The sequence below is a fragment of the Phaseolus vulgaris genome, chromosome 9 (assembly GCF_051622355.1).
Source record: "Phaseolus vulgaris cultivar YP4 chromosome 9, ASM5162235v1, whole genome shotgun sequence".
NCBI lineage: Eukaryota > Viridiplantae > Streptophyta > Magnoliopsida > Fabales > Fabaceae > Phaseolus > Phaseolus vulgaris.
Genome location: NC_143506.1, coordinates 35819287 through 35838461, shown reverse-complemented (window position 1 = coordinate 35838461; position 19175 = coordinate 35819287). Strand labels below are relative to the sequence as shown.

Here is a 19175-nt window from a genome sequence, read left to right as displayed (position 1 = left end):
TATCTTTTATTTCTAGCCTAACAAACACACACTGGTGTAGAGATGATATACCTATATATTATTATTGTATTTAAAATTAAATACTTTTGAAGTTTAAAAATATCTTTAAAATGCACATGAGAAACTTACGAATAAGTGGATAAAAAATAACTTTTTTTGATAAAACATTTGGTGCATATGTAGGTAGTAGCAGTGGCGATTTGACCTAATGTGGGGCAATTGCTATTCATGAAATGCGATGAAATAATGAATGCAGAGATTGCACATGTCCTGTTCCCAAATAATTTTAAATAATTTGATGAAAGTGTTGTGATAAAACAAACTGTATCATTTAAGGGTACAGCACCAACAATTCCTCCTCATTCATCTTTTGTCAACACGCGTAACTCACTCATTATTTTTCAACCCTTTCGCTTTGGCTAGTTCTTCGGATTCCTTATACCCCCGACTTCAGAGTTGCAATTAGGGTATTAATTGGATTTTATTTTTCAAAATTTCATATCTAAATTCAATTAAGATTAAATCAAATAAATCAAGCTTTATGTTAAATAAAATAAATCAACTAGAACCAAAACCTAAACCAACTTGTTCTACCTAGCGCATGAACATGTACTAACACAAGATTCGGTCCGTCTCACACCACTTGGATTCAGCCAACCAAGGTTTAACTTAACATGAGCTTATTTTAACTCAACTTGACGGGACACATGTAGACTATGGTTGACATGACCCTACCTTGACCTAGGCTGACTTAACCTAACTTGAGCTCGGGTCAATTTGGTCTGACATTTCTGGTTGACTCGTCTTTACTTGAGACTGACATGAATCAACCCAACATAAACCTAAGTTAATTTGGTTCAATTGAAGTCTTCCTCAACTTAACCCACCTTGGGTTCATCTTGGTTCGACCCAGACCCATCTTAGCATCAACTCGATTCAACTTGATGTGGGCATGTCCCTGACTTGGCCTAATGTGGACCCTAGTTAACTCGGTAAGATGTAGACTTAGGTCGACTAAGCCTGATATGAACCCGTGTTGTTTTGACATGAAGTGGACTCAAGCTAACCCAAGATAACATGCTTTCTTAGCCTTGTCTAAACCTAATTCATGTTGGCCCAACCTAAGCCCCTGCTAACCTAGCTCGATTTGGGCCTTTGCAAACTTAGTACAACTTTGCCTCGCCCTAAGATGGGCCTATCTTGATTTAGGACGAAGTAGGCCGGCCTAACCCGATTTGTTCATACTTGGACTCAACCCAACTCAATCTTATTTAAACTCATTTAGACTCAACCTTACCGGCATTCGACCTAACCAAACATTACCTATGCATTCAACATAACATTGTTTTGTCCCAACCTAACTTGACACTGGTCCCACCCGACCTTGACCAACCTAGGTTTAACCTAGTCCAATTTGATTTAAACGCAACCTGACTTGGATTTGAACTAACGTAGCTTGAATTTGGTGTGGCCCAATTCTATTTCTCATAGGCTTTGTTTGGCCAACCTTGCACGACTTGGACTCAAGCTTGCTCGATCTTGCATGAGTTAAACCCAACTGAACGCGATCTAGCCTTACCTAAGTCTAACTAAACCTAACATTTCACAAGTTGAATTAACTTAAATTCATCATGATTTTAGAATTTTAAAATCCAAAATTTTATCCATTGTATATTTGATCCAAATCCTATTAAAAAAAAAAACATGAATTTGAATTTGACATAAATACATTAAAATAAGCTTAAAATAATATAGATTTAGATACTTACAAATTGAATTCGAGTATTTAGATTGTTTGCGCAAACCTAATTTGGTTCATAAAAAAAAGAAAATTGGAGTAGATTGATCTATATAAAACTTGTGATTTATCGCTACATAATATTTAAGCTTGCAAGCATGTGAACGGAATCACATAAATTTTAAAAACTAAAAACAAATTAACAAAATCTTTTGTAATTTTTATTTCTAATTTAGTATATATATATATATATATTAAACAATTAATTCCGATTCTTTTGCAAATATACAATTAAAAAAAATACTTAAAGTTTAACAATAACAATCAATTAAAATTAATTGTTTAGATTTTTTTAATCTATATTTTCATCAAAGGAATAATGGTTCAAAAATTAAATTAAAAAAACTGCTTATTTATATAAATATAATACTACATATTTAAAGTTAATTAACCAATAATAAACATACTTAAAATGTTTTTGAAATTCCTTATTTATGTAGTTATCTTAGATCCTCGCTAATATAAATAGATATGTTAAGCCTAAAAGGAACCTAATTATATCTTCATCATGTTTTTCATGTAATTTAATGTATTACTAACTAATAATGTGTTTAAATCTTTTATGGATTCTCATAAAACATATCGAGTTACTGAGGTAAAAAGATGATGTCGACATGATGGACATTAGTATTCCAGTAGTAATTATAAAAACTTCTTACAAGCGTATCATTTTATTAATAATTTCTTAATGTAATTTTTTTTTATACAGGCCTACTTAACAATATATAACAAAAATTAATAAAATCAAAGTATTAAAATTAATTTAAATTTTATACTAGATTATAAATCGAACAAACTTTAAATATAACGTTTGGATGTAGTAATTGGTGAGAAATGGAACCCCACGTACATGATAAAACGGTCATTGTAATTTCAAGTTTTAAAAAGCAATACTCTCACCACCCTAACACAAACACAGCTATAAATACCAACAAATTCCACCGCCCATACAGCTACAAACACCACAACACAAAAATCCCTATTAATTCCCCAAAATCAAAATCATTCTCCCATTTCCCAACCACCAGCACTGCCACACCTCACTCTTCTTCACTCACTCTCTTCTTCCAGATCTCGCTACAATGCAACTCCAAATGCTTCTACTCTTCTTTTTCTTAACATCTCCAACGCTTTTCACCACCGCAGCACAGAGCAAGCCGCAGGATCTACTCCGATCATCCTGCGTCCACGCGCGCTACGCGCGTCTCTGCGTCCGCACCCTCTCCCACTACCCGGGGCCCGCCAATACGCCCCTCGACCTGGCCCGGGCCGCGCTCAGGGTTAGCCTGGCCCACACCCGCCGGACCTCCAAGTTCCTGCACGCGCTTTCCAAAGGCGGCGCCGCCGCCATGAGCAAGCGGCAGCGCTCCGCGCTGCACGACTGCACCGAGCAGATCTCGGACTCCGTGGAGCAGCTCCGGCGGAGCCTCGACGAGCTTCAGCACCTACGCTCCGAGACCTTCCGCTGGCAAATGAGCAACGCACAGACGTGGGTCAGCGCCGCCCTCACTGATGGCGACACTTGCCTCGACGGTTTCTCGGGCAATGCCAGGCCCGACGTCAAACGCAGGGTCACCGACGTTGCCAAGGTCACCAGCAATGCTCTGTATATGATTAATCGGCTCGGTCAAAGTAGGACTCGAAAGTCCATGCCCATGCACAGGCCCAGGCCCAGGCCCAGGTCAGGCCTCACCATCTCTAAGAATTGAATGGATAGAAAGAGGTATGGGAAATGGAGGTAGCAGGTCAAGTAAAGTACCTGAAACTGTAATGTCTAGTTATTTTATTAGGTAAAGCACCGTGTGACTCCTTTTTTCTTTTTTTGTGTTTCTTCCTACAAATAAAATTATGTATATTACTATATATAATAATAATAATAATAAAAATAATGTTATATCTTTATCACTTTCCATGGTGAATTCACATGTAAAAGTAGTATCTTTTGGGAGAAATGTTTTCTTTTATCAGATAAAAATAATTAAAAAAAAAGAGAGATGAGAGTGTAAAGTTGGAGGTGAAGCTACTTGGTGTGGTAGTTCATGAAACTGTGATGTCTTTGAGTGTATAGTCTTTATAAAAAGGTTCAAAAGGTTTTCTTTTTTTATCTCAACATTTATTTAAAGTGATGTGCAACTTTAGTCCTCCTCATTATTTGGATAGTGAAGGATTTAGATTTGGTATTTCTCTTATTAGAATGTAGAGATTAAAATTATATTGAATTTTTATTTAATTAAGATTAATATTTCAAATATAAAAAAATATTTTGTTAATAAAATTAATTAAGCCAAAGTGCATTTCATGCAGGCATATAAAAAGAAATGCATGTGAGTAATCTATATAAAAGTATAAGATCCTTTTGAAAAGAAATTAAAGTGAAACTGAATTTTAGACCTTTTATAGGGTTAAGACTATTTGTAGCTCAGAGCATCATCGAAATCCATATTTTTATTGACACTGTGTTTGTCTACCGTAGTTTTCTGAAAATTATATTGGGTTGGGTTATGATATTTTAACTGTTTCACTCAATAATATAATAAATATTAATATTTGTAATAAAAATAATTAATTTTTTTAATAAAAATATTAAGAAAATATAAAATGTTAGATTTTTTTTTAAACTAAAAAATTTATAAATTTTTATAAATAATTAAAGTATTAATATTTATTGAATTGTAGTTAGATGTAAAATAAACATTTTTTTGAAATATATTAGATAAAAACATCCCACTTAGAACGTATGATATATAACATTATAAAAATAATATATTAATCAAAACACGTAAGATATTAATAAAGTATGAGCTTTCAAAGCAAATATATATTAGCATGTTCTTAGAGAAGTAAAGAAAATAACTCATATATATATATATATATATATATACTTTTTCATAAACAAAATAGAGGAAGGTTTTGAGCATCATAGCCCATGTGGGTTGAGTGGAGCATATCATATGATAGTGGTTGTGCCTGGAAAGGTAGGAGTGTTGGTTGTTAAGACCTAATTTATCTTAGTACTAAATATCTTTTTAAGTAAAAAAGTTTTGATGCTTATAAATATAATTAAATAATTGAATTAATATTTTTTTATATATTTATGAGTCCTCTAACTCTTGTTATGTTTAATAGACTACGTCACATATATAAGAACCTTTTAATGTTATCTTTATCCTATTATACAATTTTATTTTCAATTAAATTATCAGTAATAAATATGTAATCTAAGTTATATGAGTGTCTATGCGTGCATTATATTTATTTACAAAGAATTATCTCTATTTACAACACGAAGCCGTAGATATATTTGTGCAAAATTTTGAAGGATAACATTATCAAACGCATAAAGATTATTTCCCATGATAATTATCTATATGAAAACTTACCTATAGATTACACAATGATAATCATCTCTATGAAAATCTATATAAAGACAAAGTTGTTAAATGTTCAAGTAAATAAAGAGAGATTGTCCAATTAGAGCATTTAGTTTAGTTAGAAGTAGTGGTTTCCAGTCGAGTTGTTGTTGTCTCTTGATTAAACCTCTTTCTTTTTCTTATATTGAGTAATGTTCTCATTCTTTCTCCTTGTATCTGATATCGTTTCTAGTTATATTTCCAAATTGATCACAATCCTGCATATCCAGTCTATTTCCGCAATCACTGTCCCTAATAGAGAAGTAAAGGGGATTTTTTATTTTTATTTTCAGAGATCGGTGTTAGGATCATTTTCATACTATGATTGTGTTCGAACTATGATCTCACAACCCCCAGCCTCAAACATAAGCCAATGGGGTTGATAAACTTAAAACATAATTGGTTTTGAGGCACATCCTAGAGATTGGTCTTGAAACTAACTTGATGATTTGGACACTATGTTTGAAACCTCTATTCTTCTAAGACTCGAATCCCGACCCACTAATCTTAAAGTCTACAACGGTCTCATCATACTTATAACTCTCACACTATACTCTTTTATTGATACTCATTGTTTTATCCCATTTCAGAAAACACAATGTCACTGAGCGGAACTAAGATGACTCGTCATACGAAAGGCATCTTGAACAAAGAGAAAACTGTTAGTGTTGTTGTTATTGACTCAGAACAGACCGTCACAATACCATTGAAAAGAAAGCACTTTGACTATAGTCTTTCGAAACCCAATCACATCGAATTGGACCCAGATGACTCCTCTCACCAACATTCCACATTTGGCGGCCAAAGTCTTTATTCTCACCTTTTGATGAACATGGATGATGACAATGATTGTACTTAATTGTACTTTGGTAGCTAAGTAAATACTAATTTAAAATATTTATCAATTATAAAAACTAATTTAGATATAATAATATTTTTAGTCTCTAAAATAGTATCTAATTTAGTCAATATAACAACTAGTTATTTTTTGTCTTTAAAATTGGTTTCTATTTAATGATTTTCTTGTAGTGTATACCTTCATTAAAACTATACTAAAAAGCATAAATTTTGAAAGAGAATTTATCTACCAAACACTAAGCATATAACAATAACACAAATATTACTAACATAAATGTGCAACCTTGTGATAAGCCAAAATATAAATATAAAAGAAATGTTGTGTATTGCAATGACTAATGTATTTACAAGTACGACACCATTAAAGTCAAACGATATTGATTAGCATGTCGACTACAGGTCCTGTGTTGACACAAAGAAGACTTAATAAATTCTTTTATTTTATGTACAACTTGTGACTATAGTATGTGAGAATAATAATGCAATACACATGTCCAAGAACCAAGTCTATCATGAAAGAATTAAACACATTGTCGTGGAACTGCATTTTGTAAGAGGGGAGATTGCATGAGGATTTGGGAAGGTAATGAAGGTCTCAACAGATCATAATTCCTCCGATGTGATTACAAAAGTTTTGTCAAACAACAAGTTCTTTCAGTGCTTGGATTTGATCCAAATGATTGATGATTAAGCCTGTAATGGGCTTAGTGACAAAAAGCAACTATCACTTAGAATATTTATGTTGAACCAATGTGTAAATTTGTGAAGATTGACTTAGTGAAATTTTGTTTAAAGATTCTTAGTCTGCTTGATTTTGCTAGACCCTTCGATCTTTGATATGCAATTTCTATCATATGTGGTAGATGGTCTCAATAAACTATCTAGTCTCTTAATGTCTACTAAGACATGAATCGTTTGGTGAAACTGTCTAAGTGACTTTTCAACTTAGTAATGAGAATAATTCATTCATATCAGTCCTCTCGATTTCAACACTCAATATCGTCAATGTGATTGGTGTGTTGGAGATTTCATATCGACTGATAAAACTAATTTATAGTATATAAGTGAGGAGGACAAATCTCATCTTACTAAGTTGATTTTACAAGAATAAATTAGACTTAAACTCATTTAATAATTATTGTTCTTGGTTTGTCATTAGACACTTTGAATTTATTCCTTAGAACAATTTTATAGGATTGGATCATAATGTAAAACTTAAAGTCTTTACAGATATTAACTAGTCTTTAGAATTTACAAAAAGAAAAAGCAATTAGTGAGAGGATTAAGGTGAAGAAGTGGAAATGTGCAGGATTTGTATCGTGTATGCACTTTTTTGCTATAGGTTGCTCATAGAGTTTACTGGATGATTCCACAGTTCCACTGTTACCAGTTTTCAGATCATGTGTTCGCCTTTCTATACTTTCCTCTGTTATTGGATTTTTTACTGTACCGTATTTTTGTATCAAATATACTATAATTACATGTTGCTTCCTTCCTACTACGGCCTACACATTTCTTAATTTCCCTTTTGAATAATCTAATTGGTAAATACAAAAGAATAAGTAAAAGTTGTTTAGATTTTCATTTCCTATATCAGAAGTACTCCTTGTGAAACTCGAAGCGTGTAGTTGTTCTGTGGCTCAGTTCAAGTGATAGCTTCTTTAGCTCCTTTGCCAATACTGGCATCCCGCAATAGAACACCCCTGCAAGTTTATACATTTGCTTTGTTAAAATTTTCTAATATTGGCAACTAACAAATATGGATCAAGCTTTATAACTGAATACATCAATACAAAAGTGTTCCAAAAACCTCACTGCTTAGCCTGCATGCATGTGCTCCGTATGCAGAGAGGGATGGTTTGCAACTCAGCTGTTTCTGTTTTAAATTTCTACTAATGTTATTTTAGGATTATCTACCTGCTTAACTATTTAATCATATTGAACAATGGTTAATTAATATATTATTATTAGTTGACTTAATTAACTCATATGAGTAGACCTAATAATAAAGAATTTGTGAATAAAGTAATGGTAACCAGATGAAAATTTTATTTAATTTATCAATCATTTATTTGTATTATTATATTATAGTTGTTAAATAATTGTTATCTCAGGTCATAGGTTTTAATCTTCTTATCATTGTTGATAAATTTTTTTTTGACTTAATTAACTAGAATACTTCTTTAACTTTCCCAATAACAGTTTTTTTAAGGAGGGAACGGTTAATTTGCCTTACATTTTCACTACTTTGGTTTTCATTTTTATGTAGAGGGATCAGTTTTATCAGTATAACTTCTATCTCACTCAAAATTAAATTGTTAAGATTTGCATTATTAGTAAGATACTTTAAACTAAGTCATAATTTTATAAGTGTAAATAATTTAAATTATTGAAGAATTACTTCATAGTTGCATTGAACAACTGGATCTATAGTTTCATGTAAATGATGAGCACATGCTTTAGTACTATAGTATTATTCATAGTTTCAACCGGTTACTACAGCCCCTTTATCTTAATTTTTATCTGTGTCCTTTACTCCTAAGCATATTTGTAGTGTTTTGTGGATGGTAGGAGAAGGCCTAGGGCCTGACTTCATGTGATGCATAGCATTGGCAATTTATAATTGGTGTCCCAATATTGCAGGAAAAAAGAAGGAAAATTCAATATCCTCTCTTAGAAAACGGTTCTGCACTTTGTAGCTAGCAATTTACCTACTGTAGAAAACGGATGTTTAGAGGCAATCTTGTTGAAAACCTCTTTCCAATTGGGCCTAGCAAAGTGTGTCCTTACCTGCCATTGAAAAACAACAAAAGGAAAATGGTCACGTTATAATGTTTAGGTGTGTAATCATCACAATAAGCACAAACAATGAACATTGTTCATTTTGTGTTCACAACTCCAGGTATTGAAGATCTTACTCGAGTGCCTGATAGGATGTCAACACCATGTTTGGCATGGTTAAGTGCTTGGATCATGGTGATTAAGGTTGATCTCGCATCCCCCTCTTCATAGACACTTGTAAGATAGTTGTGGAGCTCAATTTGCCCCTGAATCAGATTAAAAAATAAAAACAAAAGAAACAAAAGAACAAAGGAGAGTTAGTATATCAGAAAACTATTTATAAGTAGAGTCGAGAGTTATTTATGAACACCATATATATATTATTAGTTTTACTTTGTGGTCCATTTCTGCAACTTCGTCCATTACTCCTTTAAACCATTCAAAAGATCCAGGCTCCCTAGTAACCCAGTAGAAATAAGCATTGGTAGTCCTTCGTGCTCTCTTATTTCCTCCTGGTGTTAAGTTTGACGATGTAAAACTATTGGAGCTCTCATCTGATCTGGTTGCTTGACTTGTTTCTGTGTTTGATGGCTCCTGCACATCACCTTATAAAAATTGATAACTGAAGATGGAAGTGGAATAATTATATTTTCTGAAAAGGGAGCCAGATTTTGCACTTTACCCCGGCTTCATCCATTGTTTTGGTGTTATTGAGAAGATCTCTGAGAATGCTAATGAAAGGAGTTGCTCCAATTCCTAACCCTATGAGGAGTAGTACATCAAAGCGCTGGTAGTCTTGTGCTGGAGCTCCATAAGGGCCATCAACAAGCAGCCTCGGTTGTCTGTGAAACAAATCTCTACTTTATATAACAATTTATGATACTGAAATTTCGAATAGAATAAGTTGACCAGGAACTAAATTCACCACGCTCCAAAAAAATAGGAGGACCAAAATGGCTGGTTTCAAAATATAGTTACCAAAACAACTTTTGATCAAAACTTTAAAGACATTTTATCCTTCTATTTATGAAAAAAAATCTGGCCTTTACTTACCCTCTTTGATCCAGTTGTATTAGTTCACCAAACGTCGCACCACGTTTAACCGTAGGCAAATTGTCATCTTCTTTTGTTAGGAGAAGCTTAAGTTCTTGGGTCCAGTCTCCCACTGTCCGGATGTGAACACTTAGGTACTCATCTCCAGGAGCTGAGGTGATGGAAAACGGGTGCCTAAAATGTATTTCAAGACGAGATATTTAATTTGAATTTGCACATGTACTCATGTCTATAACTTTTACAATAGACCCGAGAACTAGAACAATACCACTCAAAGGGAGAGATTTTTGGACATTGTAAAAATATGTACTGTCCGCTTTTGTACTTGAATCCATTAGGCTTAGACATGATTAAGCTGAAGACATTTCCTGGTAGCCCCGAAACCTGCCAGATCAATGTTAAGAAATATGTACCGGAAAAAACAAGTTTTTCTCATGTTATATCTGTATAGATCCTTATGCTAAGCTTAGTGGGAGATGGAAAAGTAGATAGAGTTTCAATTATTTGGATGATTACCTTCAGAATTTTCACCATATAATGTGCTGATCTTCGAGTGCGTAGAGTACGCTCTGCTATGTATAGCAACAGAGGAACAGAGATATAGAACCATGTCTGGAATAAAAAGGAAACAAAATTACTTTCAACTTATCCCCATGGTTATTGTTTATAGCATTTGAAATTCTTACCGTTTTCTGGTACCAGCTATGGGTCAAATACAAGAATTGTCCATGGACGAGTAGCAGAACGTAGACCAGAGCAAAAAGGTGGTGTGAGTACCAAAATGCGTTGAAGCCTGTCAATCTGTTAAAGGGTGAAGGAAGCCTCAGTGCGTTTCTCCGGAAGTGGTGAGTTGCTAGAGTGAAAGAGATGACCATGAGAATAACCATTGAGATTCCAGTTACGCCTTCTACACCGGTCAGAAGTGATTTATAAGTGGGTCTTTTGTTATTGAAATCTGAAGATATAAGTGAAAATTTTTCCGGAGATGAGTTTACGAGAAGGGGGAAATCACACGCCAGATGATTGCCGGCATGAATGGCGACTGCAACAGCTATGGCGAATGCAATCATCTGTAGAAAAGGACGGGGACAAAATCAAATTCTCAAGCAATTTGTATGAGCTTCATTTAAATGTTCAGCCTACACGACTAGCATTATAATTATAAAAATATCCCGAGTTGACAGCCGTCTTACCTTGTGGAAATTAATGTTGTCATCGAAGGGCACAAACTTTCTGGCTCCGGTGGAACGAAGCCATGTGAGAGTGTTTCGGCAAACTGGTAAGAGGATGAGAGCCATGTTGAACTTGAGTGTTTCCGCAGCACCCTTGGCTATTGGTATGCAGTAGCTCATGACTTGGAAAGTTGATCTGTTTCTATACTGGTAAAATTTCCAGCCAAAGAGGCTAGCACTGATAACTAACCACAAAAACAAAATCCAACCCCTTCTCCAATACTCTAATGCAAGGCATTGGAGGGTCCTGCGCAATCTTTGTATATCATTTCTAGGCATTGTCTCGGTCATATTTTGACTCCAGTTTACACTTGCGCTGCTCAGTTGTCTGCTGTAGTTCATATACCTATCTTTCTCTAGTAACAACATTTCTAGCTGCCACAGCTGAATAAGGACAGTAATTTTAGTGATCAACAAAAATTGTAACACAACACTTCAATAATCTCCTCAAGTTAGATGGCTGGAATCAGTATATTGCTCTGTTTAACTTTTTTTTTAAATGTAATTAACTGTTTTAAAGTTTCAAATTACTCCCTCCAATCTTATTCGAGGAACTAACTTAGGTAAAAGAATCGATTTAAAATATCTCTTACGTTAACTATTTTTTACAAAATATCTTTAATTATAAGAATTTTTAGAATTAATAAACAATTAGTTGAATGTATTAATATTTTAAATCATTTGACCGGCTGATTTTTGTGCTGTATGAAAAATATTGAGAACATAGTCTGACTATTAATTAAAATTAAAATAATGAATATATTAATAATAAAAGAGGTTAAAAGAACTTAATTAAATTCATAAAAAATACTCCTTATTAATGCTAAAAATAATTTTAAAAAATATATAAATTTAAATTTAATAATATGTTAACAAATGTTTTTAATTTCAATTATAAGTTTTTCAGGTCTAAGACAGAGGGTATTTATGCTATAGTTTTGTCTTTTTCCGCACTCTTACCTCGATATAACCCAGGTTTTCTGGATCTAATTCTTCCATTATTAACGAGGCGTATCCTTCAGCTTGTTCCTTTAGCTTTGATAACTTGTTTGCGGAAGCACTGAGCATTATGAGCTGTTGAAGAAGATTATAAACAAAGCGTATGAACAAGACAAAATATTCACGTCAGCAATAAGTAATGTAATTTAAAAAATTCGCACACCATCTCACAATCCAATTAATATATATCTTTCGCTATTTTTCTCTTTTTCTTGATTCATGAATATATCGTAATGCATTTTAAAATTTGATTCAATGCAAGCTTCTCCGCATTAAATTAATATATTTTTGTTTACTCTTTCTACATTCATGAAGTTATTTTAATAGGATAATAAATTCTGTTAATTTATACGACATGTTTTTTTTAACCACATAAAATATTTTTTTTAAAAATTAACCTTTTCACTGATTAAAACTAATTTATACATAAAATGAAATCATTTTATATATAAATCAATTTATAAAAAATATTTTATACAATTTAAAAAATAATAATTTTAACTTATACATAAATTAAGATTAATTTATAAAAAATCAATTTTATTTTTTAATCCAAACATAAAAAAGATGATTTAAAGTCATTTTCAAAATTACATATGGAATAAAATTCTAGAGGATCCATTTTATTTTGTCTATATTTTTTTTTTATTTATTTATTTAAGAGTTAGTAAAAAAGATACTGATGACTAGATATAATTTTCAAGCTACATATAGAATAAAAATTCTATATATGGGTCAAATTTAGCCATACAAATGTCAGATCAAACTCTGTATTTAAATGAGCTTGAAGTTTAACCTATGGTTCTTTATTATCATTAGCATTTTTCGTACAGTTTTTCTCTTAAATCTATTGCTTAAAGCGTATAATGCTTAACCTTAAGGTCACAGATATATAGAGTTTCTCGTTTCAACGAGGAATAAACTAATAATGATAATAAGCAACACAAACCTAATTAAAAAATTGAAGCGAATTTTGGAAAATCCTTATTTTTAATGTCCAATTTTATTTTATTTTATCTCCCATTCATTTTTTCAATATCATTTTAAATATATCTCATGTAAGCATATTTTTTTTATAAAATAATAAATTTTCTATAGGAGAAACAATTTTTCTAAGAAGTTGTTGCTAAACTAACATTAGGTGTGATTTAAGAAATTAGTCTTGATTAAAGATTAATTTTACAAATGATGGTGAAACTTGATAAAATAATAAGAGTTTAGTGGATAAATGTATTTCTTAAACATCTTAAGTCTTACCTCTTGTACTTCCTCTCTGGTAATTCTTCCGTCCTCGTTAATGTCTGCCCTGAAATAAATAACTTTTTAATTTAACATTTAAAGAACAGTGCCAAACCTGGTGATTAAAAACAATTATAATGAATTGTCATATTTAAATACATGATTATTTATTCGAATTGAAGGCTCTGCTTGCCACTTTCTATTAAATGAAATTATCTATATATATTTTATATGAAGATTAATATCTCATAATTTAATTTCAAGTCGATACCAAAATCACTCTAAATAATTTACTATTTTCTATTAAATTCAGAAGTAAAAAAAGTGATTAGTGAGTATGAATAAAAAAATGAACATTATGTTAGAATTATAGAAAAGTCATAAAATAAGAAAGAAAAAAATCTGCCTACAAGATGTTTGAAGATTGAGTGAAATGAAAGGTAATAAGTTGGTGTAAAATGATAGTACATATAGATAAGATATCATTATTTTGTTTGTATCGTCTACAGAAGCATAGACTCTGGGTCTCTACAGTTTAAACTAGAGAAGCTTAAGAGGTGCACGTCTTGGGTTGAACAGAACCCTTGTTTTCTTTCAACTTCTGTCCCCTAACTCTACTATTCCAGCTATCAAATTCTGTAACTAACAGGTCCATGATACCAAATTAAAAGAAAAAACATATATTTTTAAAAATAATTTGAATAACTATCGAATATAAAATATATTATGTAAACAAACATTTACAAGTTAAGAAGTTGTGTACTAGTTAACAGTTAAATTATGAATTAAAAGGTAGTTTATCTTATGAACTAGTTTTGCTGACGAGAACCACGAAAATATTGGGCATGTGAAGGGAAAAACAATGTTTCTTAATGATTCCAAAGAGAAAAGATGATGAAAAACTTACATGTCAAAGAAAATCTGCAGGCGAGCATCAAAACTCTGGTCTGAAATTTGCAACCAGAAGTCGTGCAACTCTTCTCTGTTTATGCTACTAACTCTCCTTTCCTTCCTGCGACTCAATGCGTCGTATATACACACTGCAAATTCCTTCGAATCTTCCATTCCTTTCATCATTCAATTTCCCACAAATTTATAATTATTTTACTAAAACTGCATCTCTCAATACGCTCATGCATTTCCTTCAAGATCTAAACTATGCCTTGGCCTCAGTATTTAAATTATATACAATCATGCATCCTATTATTTCACGAACTAAAAATGTAATTAAGGTTAATTTAACTTGAATTATAAATCCTTAATTACCTATGCATTCACCGAAATCTTCTCGAGCGAGTAAGCCATCCTTGGCCAACACGCTGAACCGTTCTTGCACCTTTCCCCACAACTCCTCGCTGGCTTCCCCGGACTTGCTGATGAATCTCAGACCTTTCAGAGCTCTCTGCGCGCTCGACCGCGTCCGTTCAAGCTTCGCTCTCATCTTCCGTGCGTTTCGCGCCGTCGTCACCGGATCTTCGGCGGCCACCACACTCTCCACCGACGCCGACGACAACGACCGCAGCCACGGGAACTTCCTCCGAATCCTCGACGTGATAGAGAGGCTCCGCGCCACGCCGCCGCCGCCGTCACCTCCTCCGCTGCTCGACGACGGAGAAGCATTGGGAGCGGAATACGCGGCCGCCGGCGTCAAGTTGCAGAGCACCACGGCGTCGTTTTCGAGCTCCAGCGTGATCTCCACGAGCTCCTTGTGGTGGTTGCTCCGGAGATCGTTGAGGAACACCGGCATCATTGCGCCGTAGGCGCGTCCTCCGGTTGCCGGCGACGAGGTGGCGAAGCTCTCCGGCAATTGGAACTCGCTGCTGCTGCATCTCCCGAACGACGACGTCCTCATCAAACAATGTAGTTGCAATACGTTTTCTTCGTTTAATTCTTGAAGCGAGTTACTTCTCTCTCTCTGTGTAGAGAGAGAAAGTAAAATGTTTGAGTAGATGGTTTTTGGTTTACACGTTTGAGCGTGGAAGTTTGTATTAAAACAAAAGAAAGGAAATGGTTGGAAAACAAGACAAACACCTCTCAACGAATTTGCGCACACGATTTCAACGCCAATCTGGTCTTCCCGCACCTAAGAGAGTAGTTGAGAAATGGGATCTTCAATTTCTCTACTCTTTTTTACTCTAAAATAAAACCAACCAATTCCTCACACCTCTCCCACATTTCTTTATATATTGCTTCATCCAGTTGTACTTCTACTTCCAACAATAATAACAATCGTATCTCTGTTCCATTTATTCTTAAATCTCAATATATATTTTTAATCACAAATATACAATAATGCACAATTCTATAAGAAGTATATTATTATAAAATATTATTATTCTAGTCGTGTAACATCATCGATAGCGAATCATCTGATCAATCACTTCAACAAATTCTTGTTATAATAGACTAGATTCTGAATAATTCTAAAATAAAATTTGTACTTATGAAATTTTGTTATTTTTAGTCGAGGAAGTTGTTAAATTTTGGTGGCCAATGAAGGCTGGTTCATGAAAGATGGATAGGGAAGAGGTCATAGAATTGGATTAACCAAAGTGAAATTAGCGTAAGCAATGGTCATTAAGAGGGGATATGCTTGTGTCATGTGAATTAAAATATTCTCCTTTTGCTAACACTAATGACACTTTCCAGTTACAGAGGTTGAACTATATTCTTTCAAGTTGTTGGAGGCTATTAAGTTTTTAAATAATTTACATAGGTCCCTGTGATTTCATTATGCTTCAATTGACTTTTTTTTCCCTTAAAATAATTATTAGATTAATTTTTAAACTAGGGCAAACATGTCATGCAGAATATATAATTGTGGTCAATATATATAAGAAACTTTGTGAATTCTTCTCTTAAATTGGACATTGGCATATCTAAGCTACCTTATGCTTATATTGTCAAATTAACCATACAATAGGGTGTACATTTATTTTGCCATTAGATGTTCATTAATTAGAATGCTTGTATATCTATACATTAAATTATAATATTTTTAAGTGCTGGCTAATTTCTCATTTTATTCTTTTTGAAAATTAAATATTTTATACATTTTAACCTTCGGCTTCCCCAATTAATAGTTAGTATAATTCCATGATAACCAAAATAACTTCAGAAAACTTTCTCTTTTATAGTTCACTATATATTTTCTTAAAATCAGTTCAAATATATTAAATTATACTTACTGTATATTTTTAATTGTATCTAATTAATTTTAAAATAATCATATATTAATATACATTAAATATTATCTGTGACATAATTGAACCCTCAAGATATAATATTAATAATGTTTTCTTAAACAAAAATTTGAGACTTTTGACAATATTTTCAATGTGTTTTTATTCAGAAAGTATAAGCGATAGATAAAAAATAATTATACACTCCATATTATATTACATACGTACCATGTCAGTTTTTTAATAATTAAAATAATTAAAAATATTATCTGTGTAAAAAGAAACAAGTGATAACTGGAGAGAGTATTATCACAGTTGATGTTTAATTAATTAGTTAAATAAAATAAAATAAAACAATCTCGTTGTGTTGTTAGTGTCTCCCACGTCTGAAATCAATTTTTATTGATTAAATTATACAAACTGAATCTTTCACCCATAGAAGCTTCCTTTTTATTTTATATTTTTTTGTCTTCAATTATGATTATTGTTGCTTGGGAAATAAACAAAATGTTATGTATTTTTGCTGCTTTAATTAATTGTGAGATTGTAACACACCAAAGATTGATGGAAATGGATTCAGTGCACTGAGTAGTACTTTAGCCAAAAAGAAGAAAGAAAAATAGTACAAAATGAGAGTACTACAACAACCCTAAACGGGATTTTGAGATACATATGTATAAAGTGAATTCTAGAACAGTCTAGAATAGTTAAACTTACATGGGGCTGAAAGCAACAAATATTTCTTATTCAATAGTTTAACACAGTTAAAATTGTGTTAATAAAATAATAATAATATTATTAAATAAATATATCAACACTTTATAACATTACAAAATAAATTTCTATTATGATTTATTTTAATATTTAAAATAAATAGAAGAATCTAAATCAAATATATATAATAATAATAATAATAATAATATTTTGTTTCAATTTAATAAAATACTATTATGCCTACTATGATAAAAACAAGTCTATATACATAATAAAAGGAACTAAATTATAAATTAGTATAATATATGCAATTTTACAGATTAGGATATAAGTTGTAATATAAATTTAAATCATATGTTTTATAAAATAATAAAAGGTAAAATAATTTATTCTAATATGTATACAAATTTTCACAAATGTAGTGATCGAATAAACGATGAAATATCTCTAACAAAATAAAGTGTGCAATAATTCACTTCTATTTAATAAATTTATTACGGTAGAACTACTATATCATTTAATTAGTTAATATATTGAAAAATTAGATAATACTTGTTAAATTATTGATATCTAAAATAATTTTTATTATTAATAAAATTTATAAACAACTCTTTGTATTGATATTTAATTAGTTATCAAAGTTTTAACTATCAATAAATTTTAAAGTTGGTAGGTTATAGATGATTGGTTCGCAAGAACACACATCTATCTTCTCCATAGTTTTGTGTTTGAATGCATTATGTGCTTATCTCTTAGAAGTATTTTCAAGCTCATGAGAAATTAACAAGACATTGAAATTTACTATATTGTGGAAATAATGCTCTTCCTTTATCAAGACTCATATGAGAAGTTTACACTACGATATAGTGCTTTAACAACGATTAAAAATGAGCAATATAAATACGATTTAGGAATCGTCATTATTTTGGATGTCATTGTAAATCAGTTGTTTATAACGACCATTCTAGAACCGTTGTTATAAAACTACATTAACGACAGTGTAAAAAACTGTCGTTTTTAAAGACGGTTCTCACTTGAATTGTCGTTATAAATGCCTTTTAAAGACTGTTCTCAAATGGAACAATCATTATAAATGTTTTTTAAATATTTTATTATTATATATATACTTTAATCTTATATAAAATATTAAATTTTCAAAACAATAATGCATGTAATATCATAATTTAAATATGAAAGTCTACATACAATAAATTAGTACATATAACATTCTACAAAAATTTATATAAATATATTAAGGTACATCCAAGTGAGTTTTTTTGCATTTGGACTTTCCCTCCCACTCAACATGTTATATCTAGAATAAGCACGAAAATAATAAGATTTCATGTTAGAACACATAACATTATGTAATATATGAGTAATAAATTTGTGAATGTAATAAAATCATAATGGTTTGATAAATATCTAATTTATACTAGGAAACGTCATGCAAAATTTTAGAATTTTCTGAGAAGTGAAAATATGAGAACTAAAAACTTAAAATACCTAAATAATACTTAAAAATAATAATAATAAATAGTAAATAATAGATTTTAGGAATTTTGGTCCCCCCTAATCCCCTTCAGATATTGGCTACACGACTCATTACCTCGTTTTTTAGAGCTCAGTGGCACAAAGGAGAGGAGTGGAGCACGCTATCGCGGAGGAGAGGAAGGATCAGGCGACAATGCAAATAGAGCGTTGGATGGAGAAGAAGAAGTGAGGGTGCGGGCTGGAGAAGAAGAATGAGTGCGAGAGCGCGAACTGGGCAAATTTTCATTTTTATTCACCTTTATAACGACGGTTAAGTAGGTAACCGTCGTTATTTTTCACAAAAAAAAATCATTTATAACGACAATTAAGTGGGAGAATGTTATTTCTCAATGCGATTTATTAACGACGGTTATAA

General features: G+C 31.9%; 2 protein-coding genes across 3 annotated transcripts; one reads left to right on the top strand and one right to left on the bottom strand.

Moving 5' to 3' along the window:
- Nucleotides 1-2654: 2654 nt before the first annotated feature.
- LOC137822028 (pectinesterase inhibitor 3) lies at nt 2655-3700 on the top strand. Its single transcript, XM_068626908.1, has one exon. It carries the CDS (start codon nt 2881-2883, stop codon nt 3505-3507), a length of 627 nt encoding a protein of 208 aa, XP_068483009.1. The 5' UTR covers nt 2655-2880; the 3' UTR covers nt 3508-3700.
- A 3781-nt stretch (nt 3701-7481) lies between these two features.
- LOC137822634 (Riboflavin synthase-like superfamily protein) lies at nt 7482-15588 on the bottom strand. 2 transcript variants are annotated; one of them, XM_068627553.2, is made up of 14 exons: nt 14637-15588; nt 14278-14437; nt 13389-13437; nt 12093-12206; nt 11094-11516; nt 10587-10970; nt 10417-10512; nt 10169-10284; nt 9901-10074; nt 9530-9689; nt 9241-9441; nt 8985-9113; nt 8778-8856; nt 7482-7769 (listed from the first exon to the last, which is right to left on the bottom strand). In XM_068627553.2, the coding sequence occupies exons 1-14, from the start codon at nt 15220-15222 to the stop codon at nt 7660-7662; spliced, it is 2781 nt and encodes a 926-aa protein (XP_068483654.1). In that variant the 5' UTR covers nt 15223-15588; the 3' UTR covers nt 7482-7659. The 2 variants fall into 2 exon arrangements, with proteins under 2 accessions (XP_068483654.1, XP_068483656.1); XM_068627555.2 differs by having other exon boundaries at nt 8782-8856.
- Between the last annotated feature and the right edge of the window lie 3587 nt (nt 15589-19175).